The following is a 12,624-nucleotide window of genomic DNA, read 5'->3' on the forward strand; positions in this document are numbered from 1 at the left end:
TTATATAAAATGAAATGTACAAGCCTCACATGTGCATTGACTGAGTTTTGACAGTTGTATGTGCCAAACCCACCACAGGTTATGGAAGATTATCCTCATCCCAGAAAGTTCCCTTGTGGTGCTCCTCTCAGAGGCAACCTGGTTTAAGTTTCTCCCACCATAAGACAGATTAGTTTTGCTTATTTTAGATTTACATGTACGTGGCCTCATAGAGTGTATACTGTTCTGTGGAAGGCTTCTTTCACTCACCACAAGTGTTTTTGGAATCTCATCCTTGTTGTAGTTACCAGTAGTTTGTTCCTTTCTGTTGTTGTGTAGTATTTCTATATGAATATTTTGTAGGTATTCACCTATTGATGTACACCTGGGGTGTTTGCAGTTTTCTGTTATGAATAAAACTTATGAACCTTACTGTAGAGTGTTAGTGATGTTGTATTAATTCTTTCTCATGATTTCTAAAATTAGATACACTATATGTAAAAAATGATATGTATCATTTTGATCAATCATTGATTATTTCAAGTTTTCCCATTAGATCATCATTATCATATTGCCAGGTTAAGGTTCAGCTGAACAAATGTGTACTAAGTACCCACTTTGTGGAAAGCACTGAGGCAAGACTACAGAAATAGAGAATATGGATCCTGTTCTATAAGAGTATAAAGTTTGGGGTGAGGGTGTGTGTGCAGTGGATACAATGTAGGAAAACATATTTAGTGCTTCCTATACATGAGACACTATTTTAAATGTTTTTGCCCATTTAATCCTCATAACAATCTATTAGAGTAGGTTTTTTTTTTTTTTTTTAAGTAGATGAGGAAATTGAAACAGAGGTCTTAAAGTTGAGTAAGTAGTAAAGCTAGAATTCAAATCTGGAAGTCTGTTCTTAACCACTGTGCTGTATTATCTCTGTAGTTGTTTTAAGGCATAAACAGTTAGTTGTTACATCAGCGAGTAAGTAACTAATGATGAGTCAGAATGCAGTTTGTGCTCCAGGAGTGGTCCTGGTAAAGTGCTTAGCCATTAAGAAAGGCAGCTTCTGATGGGTGAACTCCTAGAAGTTTGAGCTCACGTTTGAAGGATGTCTGGGTTTCCATATGCACGGAAACTTTGGGCGATAGTACAGAGGCACACAGACAATGCATTTGTTCAGGAAACAGGAAGTTACCTGTTAGAACTTAAGTTTCTGTTTATGTGGAGGGGTGATTTTACAAAGAAATGGGTCTTGGGAAGTGGGAATCTTGAACATAAGTGAAGGATTTTGATCTTTCTATTAAGTGAGAGTTCAAATTAAGAGCTGGAATGAAATGAACCGAATTATATTTTAGGAAGAAATCCTAAACATCCTAGTGACCGTGTGACGCAGCGACAGACCGGTAGATAGGAGTTTTGAGGCAGGAGGACAGAGGCTGCTACAAATACCCAGTTGGTGGAGGATAAAGGTCTGAACAGCAACACTGTTAGGGAAATAGGAAGGAGGAATGAACACAGGGTCAAGTGCGTGAGACAGAAAGGAGTTAAAAGGTAACTCTGTGTTCATTTGTTTTTACTTATACATTTCTCTTTCTCTAGTCCCCATCAGCTTTTTGGAAAGTGAGTTATAAGTGAATGTCTTTGGTACCAGAAACCCGACAGTAGTTGGAGCCAGTGGGAGCTGAGTTGTTCATGTAGCAGAAACGCTGGAGACAGTTTATTAGAGACCCTTTTCCCTTTGACTTCTTGTCCTGCCCTCCGTTTTCCCTCTCATTCTCATCACTGCCTTTCATCCTCCCGGTTCCAAGTTTGGCCTCCAGGAAATACATCTCCATTCTCAATAGGACAAAAGACACATTCCTTTTTATCAGGAAAATAATATTTCTTCTAGAAGGCTTCATCGTGGTTTTTGGCTGCACTGTGTGGCTTGTGGGATCTTAGTTCTCTGACCAGGGACTGAACCCAGGCCCCCACAGTGAAAGTGTGGAGTCCTAACCACTGGACTGCCAGAAAACTCTGGAAAGTCGCATCCTTTAGAGTCCCACCCGGTAGTATCCATTATTGGCTGAGCTTTGGCATACAGCCCACTCGTGGCTGAACCAGAGTCTGGGAAAAGCTAATTTCATTATGATTTTAAATTTATATTTTTAATGGTTTTATGAGTTCTTTTATCTGTAGCTGTGCTGGGCCTTTGTTGCCGTGTGGGCTCTGCTCTGGTTGTGGTGAGCGGGGGCTCCCCTCTGGTGGTGGTGAGCGGGGCTCCCCTCTGGTGGTGGTGAGTGGGAGCTCCCCTCTGGTGGTGGTGAGTGGGGCTCCCCTCTGGTGATGGTGAGTGGGGGCTCCCCTCTGGTTGTGGTGTGCGGGAGCTCCCCTCTGGTGGTGGTGAGCGGGGCTCCCCTCTGGTTGTGGTGAGCGGGGGCTCCCCTCTGGTGGTGGTGAGCGGGGGCTCCCCTCTGGTGGTGGTGAGCGGGGCTCCCCTCTGGTGATGGTGAGTGGGGGCTCCCCTCTGGTTGTGGTGTGCTGGGGCTCCCCTCTGGTGGTGGTGTGCTGGGGCTCCCCTCTGGTGGTGGTGAGCGGGAGCTCCCCTCTGGTTGTGGTGTGCTGGGGCTCCCCTCTGGTGGTGGTGAGCGGGGCTCCCCTCTGGTGGTGGTGAGTGGGGGCTCCCCTCTGGTGGTGGTGTGCGGGGGCTCCCCTCTGGTGGTGGTGAGCGGGGGCTCCCCTCTGGTTGTGGTGTGCGGGGGCTCCCCTCTGGTTGTGGTGTGCTGGGGCTCCCCTCTGGTGGTGGTGAGTGGGAGCTCCCCTCTGGTTGTGGTGTGCGGGGGCTCCCCTCTGGTTGTGGTGTGCTGGGCCTCCCCTCTGGTGGTGGTGAGTGGGAGCTCCCCTCTGGTTGTGGTGTGCGGGGGCTCCCCTCTGGTTGTGGTGTGCTGGGGCTCCCCTCTGGTGGTGGTGAGTGGGGGCTCCCCTCTGGTGGTGGTGTGCGGGGGCTCCCCTCTGGTTGTGGTGTGCGGGGGCTCCCCTCTGGTGGTGGTGAGCTGGGGCTCCCCTCTGGTGGTGGTGAGCGGGGCTCCCCTCTGGTGGTGGTGTGCGGCTTCCCATTACCATGCCTTCTCCTGTTGCGCAGCACAGGCGCTAGGGCACCCAAGCTCAGTGGTTGCAACTCCCAGACCCCAGAGCACAGGCTTCATAGTTGTGGGCACGGCTTAGTTGCTCGGAGGCATGTGGATCCTCCTGGATCAGGGAATGAACCAGCCTCCTGCATTGGCAGGTGGATTCTTTATCACTGAGCCACCAGGGACGCCCAGAGCTAATTTTAGAAATCCTTTAATTGAAATGTAATGTATCACACTCTAATATCTACATACAGAAAAGTATCATGTATTCCACATACAGTTTTCTGAATTTTCACAAACCAAACACAGCTTTGTAACCAGCACCCAAAATCAAGAAACAGAAATTACCAGTTTCCCAGAAACCCTTGTGTTCCTTTCTGTTCTCCTCTCACACCGGGGGCGGGGGTTAACTACTGTTGTGGCTTCTAACACTGTAGATTGATTTTGCCTGTTTCTGAGTTTATGTAAATAGAATCAGAAGTGGATATTCTTTTGTGTCTGGCTTCTTTTGTTTAATACTGTTAGTGAGATTCATGTGTATTCTTGTTTGCAGCTATTAATCTTTAATTCTTGTTGCTGTATAGTATTCCTTTAATGATCAGACAACAATTATTTTTCCCATCTGTTATTGATGAGCATCAACAGTAGTTTCAGGTTTGGTACTCTTTTGAACAGTGCTGCTATAGTGCATGTCTTTTGTTGAACATAATTATACATTTGTACTGGGTATATAGTGAAGTGAAAGTTGCTCAGTCGTGTCTGACTCTTTGTGACCCCATGGACTATACAGTCCATGGAATTCTCCAGGCCAGAATACTGGAGTGGGTAGCTTTTCTCTTCTGCCGGGGATCTTCCCAACCCAGGGACTGAACCCAGGTTTCCCGCATTGCAGGTGGATTCTTTACTAGCTGAGCCACAAGGGAAGCCCAAGAATACTGGAGTGGGTAGCCTGTCCCCTTCTCCAGTGGATCAAACTGCTGGTCCACAGAGTACGCATGTGTTTAGTTTCAGTGTTAATAAATACTAGTAGTTTTCCAAAATGGAAGGCTTTACATCGTCACCAGTACTTGGAGTTTTCCATAGTTTTAATTTTAGCCATCCTAGTGGATATGTGGTAGTGTCTCATTGTGGTTTTAGTTCGTATTTGAGAAGGTGAATGTTTAATCTGGCTGTATTGTTAGCCTGCATGAAACTGGTGTCCGGTGGAAAGGAAGAAGGGAGGATTAGGTATCTATTGATCGACAGTGTTGGATATCTGGTGATGACAGTTCCAGCCAGTCATGACGCGAAGTGCTTCACATGTGCTCAGGTAGTATTCCTCATAGGCGCCCTGGGAGGGGAGTGCTGTTTTCCCCAGTTTACTTATGAAGAAACAGAGGCATAGAGGGGCAGTGTAACTTGCCTAAGGTCATGTTGCTGGTCAGTGGTGGAAGGAAGACTTGAACCCATGAAGTCTGGCTAGAGAGCCTGTGCTCTAAGCTTCTGCGTCGTAGAGCCAGAAGAGTCTGCCACATAAGCTTGAGTATGGTTCTGAAGTGTAAGTTTGTCTTTTAGACTTCTTTCTCTAATACTAATAATGATAATTAATGTTTTATTGCATATTTGCTACATTATGAGCAATTTGCGTGTACATGTTAACTCATTCAGTCCTTGTGGCATCCTTATGAGGGGGATAGTATTATTATTACCATCATCATTATTATTTTTGTCATCCCTATTTTAGAGAGGCGGAAACAAAACTCGTGAGGTTAAGTAACTTGACTCTTGTTGAACATTGATTGTGGCGGAACCAGGATTTAAACTTAGGCAGCTTTGCTCGGCAGCTCAACAGGCTGAATCACGGCAGTCAGTCACCTTCCTGCCAAGCAGAGTAGATGTGACAGTTACCCAGCTTGCGAGCTTCTGCACATACATGTCTTTGACATTGTTCACTAGTCCCGGCTCAGCTAAAATAGCAGCTATTTCTAGTGGCAGTCAGACTTCTCGATTGTTTGTCCTGAGGCAGTTTACAAGGAGGCCGTCTGTAGGAGCTGAAGAGCATCCTTGCGTGGGTCCGAGTGGCTGGTGGTGCAGTGGGCGTGAAGTGGCCTTCAGGGCTTGAGCGCGAGGTCCCTCCTCTCCCTTGAGATGTTCTCACCCTCTCCCGGAGCGAGGCAGAGCTGCACAGTATGAAAGAGTGAATCGCAGAGTACACGAAAAGAGAAACATGAAAGCAAAAATCACCTGAAATCTTACCACTCAGATCCACGCACTGTTAGCTTTTTGTGTTGGTCCTTTAATGACCTGGTTCTCAAGGTGTTCCTATACACATACATACAGATTCAAAACTATATGTAGCTACTTTAAATTAAAATGACCTCACAGTATATGTGTTATTTTATAACCTGAGTTTTCCCATTTAATAATAATATGTCTTGAACCTCCTTACATATATTGTACTTGATATGTCCTCTGGTGGTGAATATTTGGGTTGTTTTCAGTTTTTGCTGTTACTAATCTCCTGTAATAAATCTCTGTGTTTATGAAGAGGGTGAGCCCCTGTTAACTCACATATTGCCAACTACTATTATTAAATCTCTAAAATCTATAAAGTATTCCTGGTCTGATTTTTTTTAATTGAATATTAAAGAGAATCTTTCTGTTTTCTTGTAATCTTTGCCTGCACATGACCTCAGTCTCCTTTGAGCATTTCGTTCCTAGCATCTTTGAGATCTTGCAGTGACCCTGTTGCCCTAATGAGAATGAATTTCTAGGAAACACCTTAAGTACTGACTGCTGTCATGTGAACAAAGTAATGCTGCTTTGAATAATGCAAGTTATTGAAGTAGAGTACTTTCCATGGCTGTGTACAAAATAACGCATTATCATTAACATTAATATGCTAATTAAGGGGATGGCTCTTGCTGATCACTGTTTCTAACGTGAGGCTTACTGATCCACGCAGAAGGGCTTGGGCTCAGACTCTCACTGCCCGTCATGATTTTGTAACGCTTACGTTTGTTCCCCGTAGACAGTGGTAAGTAGAGCAGAGCCCAACGTCACCAGTCAGCTCTGCCTTGTGTTCTGTTACTGAGCAAGATGCGCTCACTCTGCGTTACCTAAATCTGCCTGAGAAGAGTGATAAGGAGACTCTGCGCCTCCAGGCAGGCTCCAGATTCAGCCACACACTTCACACCTCACATTACATATCCCCATTTGAGGTCCTGGGTGTACACTGTGGTATTGTTGGCCCCTGCCTCCAAGGATCTTAGTTTAGTGGATGAATCTCACAGCACACAGGTGAGGTCTGCTGGGAAAGCATGGCTTCCTTCTTTTTTACAGATGGGCAAACCGAAGGAAAGTGACTTAGTGAAGGTTATTCCACTGCTCAGTGACAGACCTGGGACCTACACCCCAGTCCTCTGACTCAAGGTCCAGAGCCTTTTCAGAAATAACCAGGCGTCTCTTGTTTTTCAGCCAATAGTGTATTGTGTAAAATGTCAGGAATGAAGTTAAATGTGCTAGAGCTTTTAACAGATTCTGGCTGGTGATTAGGGAATAACAGAAGTCTCAGTGTGTATTTTAACCCCCATGTTCTGCTGCGTTTTGGTTGCAGTCGAGTGACACGCAGTCTTTTGCACAGAAGCTCCAGCTCCGAGTGCCATCCGTGGAGTCTTTGTTTCGGAGTCCAGTGAAGGAATCTCTAGTCCGATCTTCCTCTAAAGAGTCTCTGGTACGCACGTCTTCTAGAGAATCCCTGAATCGGTTCGACCTGGACTCCTCTGCTGCCTTCTTTGATCCACCCTCTGATATGGAGAGTGAGACTGAAGACTCACTTGGGAATTTGGACAGTCTCAGCAAAGATCAGTTGATCCAGTGGTTGCGGAGGACGGAACGAAGGTTGAATGGCTACAAAGGAAAATGTTGTGAGGTAGGGGCATGACTTTTTTTTGCTAGTATGAAAATTTCCTCCTCATGTTCTCTAATTCATGTTACGGCCTAGTCTTTACGCCTGTCTTTGGCTGAACTGTTGATTCCCTAGCTCCACTGGATCCTGGTGGTAAGTAGTGGGTGGTAGTATCTAGTTCAAGGCCTTCACTGGTGCTGAGGCCCTTTGGCCAGGACTCTTAGTAAAATTTTGGAGCAAATTGTTGCCTGTAGCCTTCTGATTCTCATATTGCTCTTTCTCCACCCTCCCTCTGCTTCTCATTCAGTTAGTGTGAGGTGGGGCCCAAGAACTTCTGTTTCTATTAATAGCAGGCTCCAGGTGATGCTTTTGTTTATGAGACTGATCTGTGACCACAGTTTGAGTAGTCTTTAGGCAATGGGCTCTAATCCCATTTTATGAATTAGGTATTAGAGGTATGTGTCTAGGTGAAATAAAATGTAATTTAGTATTTTTATAGTCAAGTTACATTTTATTTTTTAGAAATATATTACCTATATTATTTAGTTTCAACTGCATATGCATCTGATTAACTTGAATTGTCTATTAAAGGGTTCTTTGACTTATTTTTTGACTTTCATAATGAGATATTTTAGCAGAGTTTAGAACAATTAACTGCATTTATATAGGAATGACTGATGTTATTAGTGACTTTTTCTTTATTTTAGCTTGTTACAGCTTATCAGACTCTTCATAGAGAGAAGAAAAAGCTACAAGTAAGTGATTTGTTGGCTATTCATATTGATTCATATGTAATTTTAAAATTAGGATCTTGTAATTAGATAGTTCTGATCCTGGCTTTTCATAATTCTTCATATGACCAAAGTATTTGACCTGTTTTACTATTAGGGATTTTGATGAAGAGAATGAGAGAAATCGCGAATGTTTTTGCCTCTGGTAGGGATGGGCTTCCGCGAGTATGCAGTGTATAAGAAGTTTGGATTTAAGCCATGCTTGCTTCTCTCAAGCATGTTTCCTGGTGGGTCAGTCTGTAGGTCAGGCTGTAGGTTGCATCTTTGTTTTAATGGTAGATAAACATACAACTTTCTAAATACCTGAAGACATCTGTTTCTTATCCTTATATCAGGGTCCAAAAATAAGCATCCTCTCTTCTGTTTCCTGAGGTTGCTGCTTATAAAGCCCTTGGTTAGGTGTATGGAGAGTAGGAGTGATTATAGTCCTGGTAACTTACTTCTGCCCTTCTCTCTCATCCTTTTCATGGCCAGAAATTTCCCAGCAGGCATGCCAGGTGATAATTCACATGTCAGAGCTAAGGGGAAATACCACTCCAGTTCACATGGTGCTGTTATTTATAAAATCAGATAGTCTTCATTCTTACTATAGAAGTTATTTAAAACAGTTTAATGTCTTGTCCCATTAAAAGACATTAATTGTGTAACCAAAAAGTTATTTGTAAGGTGAGTTTTGGTAAACTTTATTTCCCCATGTATATTATTTTAAAATATTTAATCTGCCATTAATAATAGTCGGTTTGAGTACAACATTAAATTATCTGACTTTGGTTTGGAATATAATCAGTTGAGGATAGTAACACCAGTTATTTGTTGCTGATTTCACTATTCTAATTGTCCATAACAAGTGTGAAAATTAGATTATTACACATAAAGTATTTAGTTTGATAATTTCTTAAACATGTGGCCTATAGAAGTGGGGGGATAGTTCTGATTTAATCCAGTGTATTATTAATATTCCATAAGCTCATTCTCAAAAGGTCATTTTATTCCTAAGTTCTGTGAGTACCTACTTGTGTTTCTTTGAATTGTCTGTTTTTTGTTTCTAAATGTACATAAGTCTACCACTAAGTGGCAGGAGAGAGTTGTGAGTGCATAGTTGCAGAAGTAAAGGGTGTTGGAAATAAAATTCAGGGATTTGTGATCTTTTAAACTTGCTTTTCATTACTGTGTCATGTGGTTGTTTGAACCAGCCTTTTTTTTTTCTTTTAAATTAAAGGGTATATTAAGTCAGAGTCAGGATAAAGCACTTCGGAGGATTGGAGAGTTAAGAGAGGTAAGTAGAGAATAGTACTTTGAGAATAGTAACTAAATTTCTCATATTTATCAGGACTGTTTTATGAATTGGGATAGTTTCATATGTACCCCATTATAGTGAAAACTAGCCAGATCAGCCTACAAGACCAGGGTTCAGCTCTTTTAGTTTTTATTTATGTGGCTTCCCTAAGATACATGTTGGTGTTACAGGTAGACCTTTTTTTTATTGTACTTTACTGTGTGTCAGAGATCCTGCATTTTCACAGATTGTTATCTGTATCATTAGATGGGTTATCCTGTGTTATCAGATGATGGTTGGTATCTTTTGGCAATAAAATATTTTTTGAATTAAGGTATGTGCTTTTTTTATGCTATTGCACACTAAGTAGACTGTAGTGTAAACACAACTTTTACATGCACTGGGAAACCAGAAGTATTGCTTTATTCCAATACTTATTTTATTGTGTTGGTCTGAAATGAATCCATTATATCTCCAAGATGTTCCTGTAATGACATGAGAGTGGCTTATTTAACAGCAGAGTGTAATTTGCCTGCATAGACAGTCAGTGACAACGTCTGAGGCTAGCCTGTCTCTTAGGTAGTTCAAGCTTCTTTTTGTTTTTTCCTAACCAGCAACCTTTTAACCTTTTTGGTGAAGTAAAACAAAAATTATGTTTCTAGTAATTTGGGGGGGAAGGTGTAATTTTTACAGTAAACTATCAGAATCCCGGCAAATATTTATCATTTGGACTCATGCTTCACTAATTTCTGTTTCTGTCTTACCTTAAGAAGTTTGGAAAATATTGGCTTAAATTGGTTAGAGAACAGCATTTTAAGTCTCTGCTATGTCATTTATCATAAGCATTTACCATCTTTTAATCATAAACTGTAATAGATGTAGAAAATCATGACAAAAATATAGCTTCCCTGTATGTAGTGACCCCTGTGTAGCCATCACCATGATCAAGAAGTAGACTGTTGCTGGCCATCCAGAAGCTCCTCTGGGCTTCCCAGCCCGTTCATAGCGCCTTCTCCTTCTCCAAAAGTGACTGCTATTCTAACTTAAATGTATTTCCTTGTATTTCTTTTAAGGTTTTATCACCTAAGTGTATACCTCAAGATGCTATAGTCTTGCCTATGTAAAAATTTTTTTGATGTATCTTTTAAGTTGCTCTAAATTTACTTGTCTTCTTCATCTGTTTCTTTTCCTTACATTTCATCTGTGGAAGAACCTGATGATAAATGAGAAGATCCAAAATTGCTCATTTGCTTTAATCCCACTATTATAAACCTCACAGACTTGAAATAACAGATTATGAACCCCTTATTGCCAAATTCAGACTTAAATTGAAGATGGTAGGGAAAACCACTAGACCATTCAGGTATGACCTAAATCAGATCCCTTACAGTTATATGGTGGAAGTGACAAATAGATTCATGGGTTTAGATCTGATAGACAGAGTGCCTGAAGAGCTACAGATGGAGGTTCGTGGCATTGTACAGGAGGCAGTGATCAAGACCATCCCCAAGAAAAAGAAATGCAAAAAGGCAAAATGGTTGTCTGAGGAGGCCTTACAAATAGCTGAGAAGAGAAGAGAAGCGAAAGGCAAAGGAGAAAAGGAAAGATATACCCATTTGAATGCAGAGTTCCAAAGAATAGCAAGGAGAGGTAAGAAAGCCTTCCTTAGTTATCAGTGCAAAGAAATAGAGGAAAGCAATAGAATGGGAAAGACTAGAGATCTCTTCAAGAAAATTAGAGATATCAAGGGAACCTTTCATGCAAAGATGATCACAATAAAGGACAGAAATGACATGGACCTAACAGAAGCAGAAGATATTAAGAAGAGGTAGCAAGAATACACAGAAGAACTATACAAAAAAGATCTTCATGCCCCAGATAACGATGATGGTGTGATCACTCACTGAGAGCTAGACATCCTGGAATGCGAAGTCAAGAGGTCCTTAGGAAGCATTACTATGAACAAAGCTAGTGGAGGTGATGGAATTCCAGTTGAGCTGTTTCAAATCCTAAAAGATGATGCTCTGAAAGTGCTGCACTCAATATGCCAGCAAATCTGGAAAACTCAGCAGTGGCCACAGGACTGGAAAAGGTCAGTTTTCATTCCAATCCCAGAGAAAGGCAATGCCAAAGAATGTGCAAACTACTGCACAGTTGCACTCATCTCACACGCTAGCAAAGTAATGCTCAAAATTATCCAAGCCAGGGTTCAACAACAGTATGTGAACCATGAAATTCCAGATGTTCAAGCTGGATTTAGAAATGCCAGAAGAACCAGAGATCAAATTGCCACCATCCACTGTATCATCGAAAAAGTAAGGAAATTCCAGAAAAACATCTACTTATGCTTGATTGACTATGCCAAAGCCTTTGACTGTGTGCATCACAACAAACTGGAAAATTCTTCAAGAGATGGGAATGCCAGATTACCTGACTTGCCTCCTGAGAAATTTGTATGTAGGTCAAGAAGCAACAGTTAGAACTGGACCTGGAGCAACAGACTGGTTCCAAATAGGAAAAGGAGTATGTCAAGGCTGTGTATTGTCACCCAGCTTATTTAATTTATATGCAGAGTACATCATGTAAAATGCTGGCCTGGATGAGTCATAAGCTGGAATCAGGATTGCCAGAAAGAATATCACTAACCTCAGATACACAGATGACACCACCCTTATGGCAGAAAGCGAAGAAGAACTGAAGAGCCTGAAAGTGAAAGAGGAGAGTGAAAAAGTTGGCTTAAAACTCAACATTCAGAAAACTAAGATCATGGCATCTGCTGGAAACAGTGACAGACTTTATTTTTTTGGGCTCCAAAATCACTGTGGATGGTGACTGCAGCCATGAAATTAAAAGACACTTGCTCCTTGGAAGGAAAGTTATGACCAACCTAGACAGCATATTCAAAAGCAGAGACATTACTTTGCCAACAAGGGTCCATTATTAAAAGCTATGGTTTTTCCAGCAGTCGTGTATGGATGTGAGGATTAGACTATAAAGAAAGCTGAGTGCCAAAGAATTGATGCTTTTGAACTGTGGTGTTGGAGAAGACTCTTGAGAGTCCCTTGGACTGCAAGGAGATCCAACCAGTCAATCCTAAAGGAAATCAGTCCTGAATATTCATTGGAAGGACTGATGTTGAAGCTGATGGGTAGAGCTGACTCATTTGAAAAGACCCTGATGCTGGGAAAGATTGAAGACAGGAGGAGAAGGGGACAACAGAGGATGAGACGGTTGGATGGCATCACCAACTCAATGGACATGAGTTTGAGTAAACTCTGGGAGTTGGTGATTGACAGGGAGGCCTGGCATCCATTGCTGCAGTCCATGGGGTTGCAAAGAGTTGGACATGACTTAGTGACTGAACTGAATACTACCGTCATCAATTATGATTACTGAAATCAGTTAAATGCATTTTTTATATGCAATTGCAATCCTTCCACCATTTAAAATATCATTTTCCATATCTATGCTGTTAGATCATAAACCATTACATATACATTCTTTTTTTTAAACTCTTGTGGTGTATTTGTTCTACAAGTATAGTTAACGTTCACCAGAAGGAAAAGATGCCCGGCTGTTGTACTTGCA

General features: G+C 42.0%; 1 protein-coding gene across 6 annotated transcripts in view; it reads left to right on the plus strand.

Annotated features, from left to right (window-relative positions):
* Positions 1-12,624, plus strand: part of GOLGA4 (golgin A4) — a 113,028-nt gene that overhangs the window by 33,992 nt on the left and 66,412 nt on the right. For all 6 annotated transcript variants that reach the window (XM_070455410.1, XM_070455411.1, XM_070455412.1 and 3 more), the window contains 3 exons: positions 6,679-6,993; positions 7,677-7,724; positions 8,980-9,036. In XM_070455410.1, coding sequence (XP_070311511.1) covers positions 6,679-6,993; positions 7,677-7,724; positions 8,980-9,036 — 420 coding nt within the window. The remainder of the gene's footprint in view (positions 1-6,678; positions 6,994-7,676; positions 7,725-8,979; positions 9,037-12,624) is intronic.

Source organism: Odocoileus virginianus, chromosome 26 (genome assembly GCF_023699985.2).
Source record: "Odocoileus virginianus isolate 20LAN1187 ecotype Illinois chromosome 26, Ovbor_1.2, whole genome shotgun sequence".
NCBI lineage: Eukaryota > Metazoa > Chordata > Mammalia > Artiodactyla > Cervidae > Odocoileus > Odocoileus virginianus.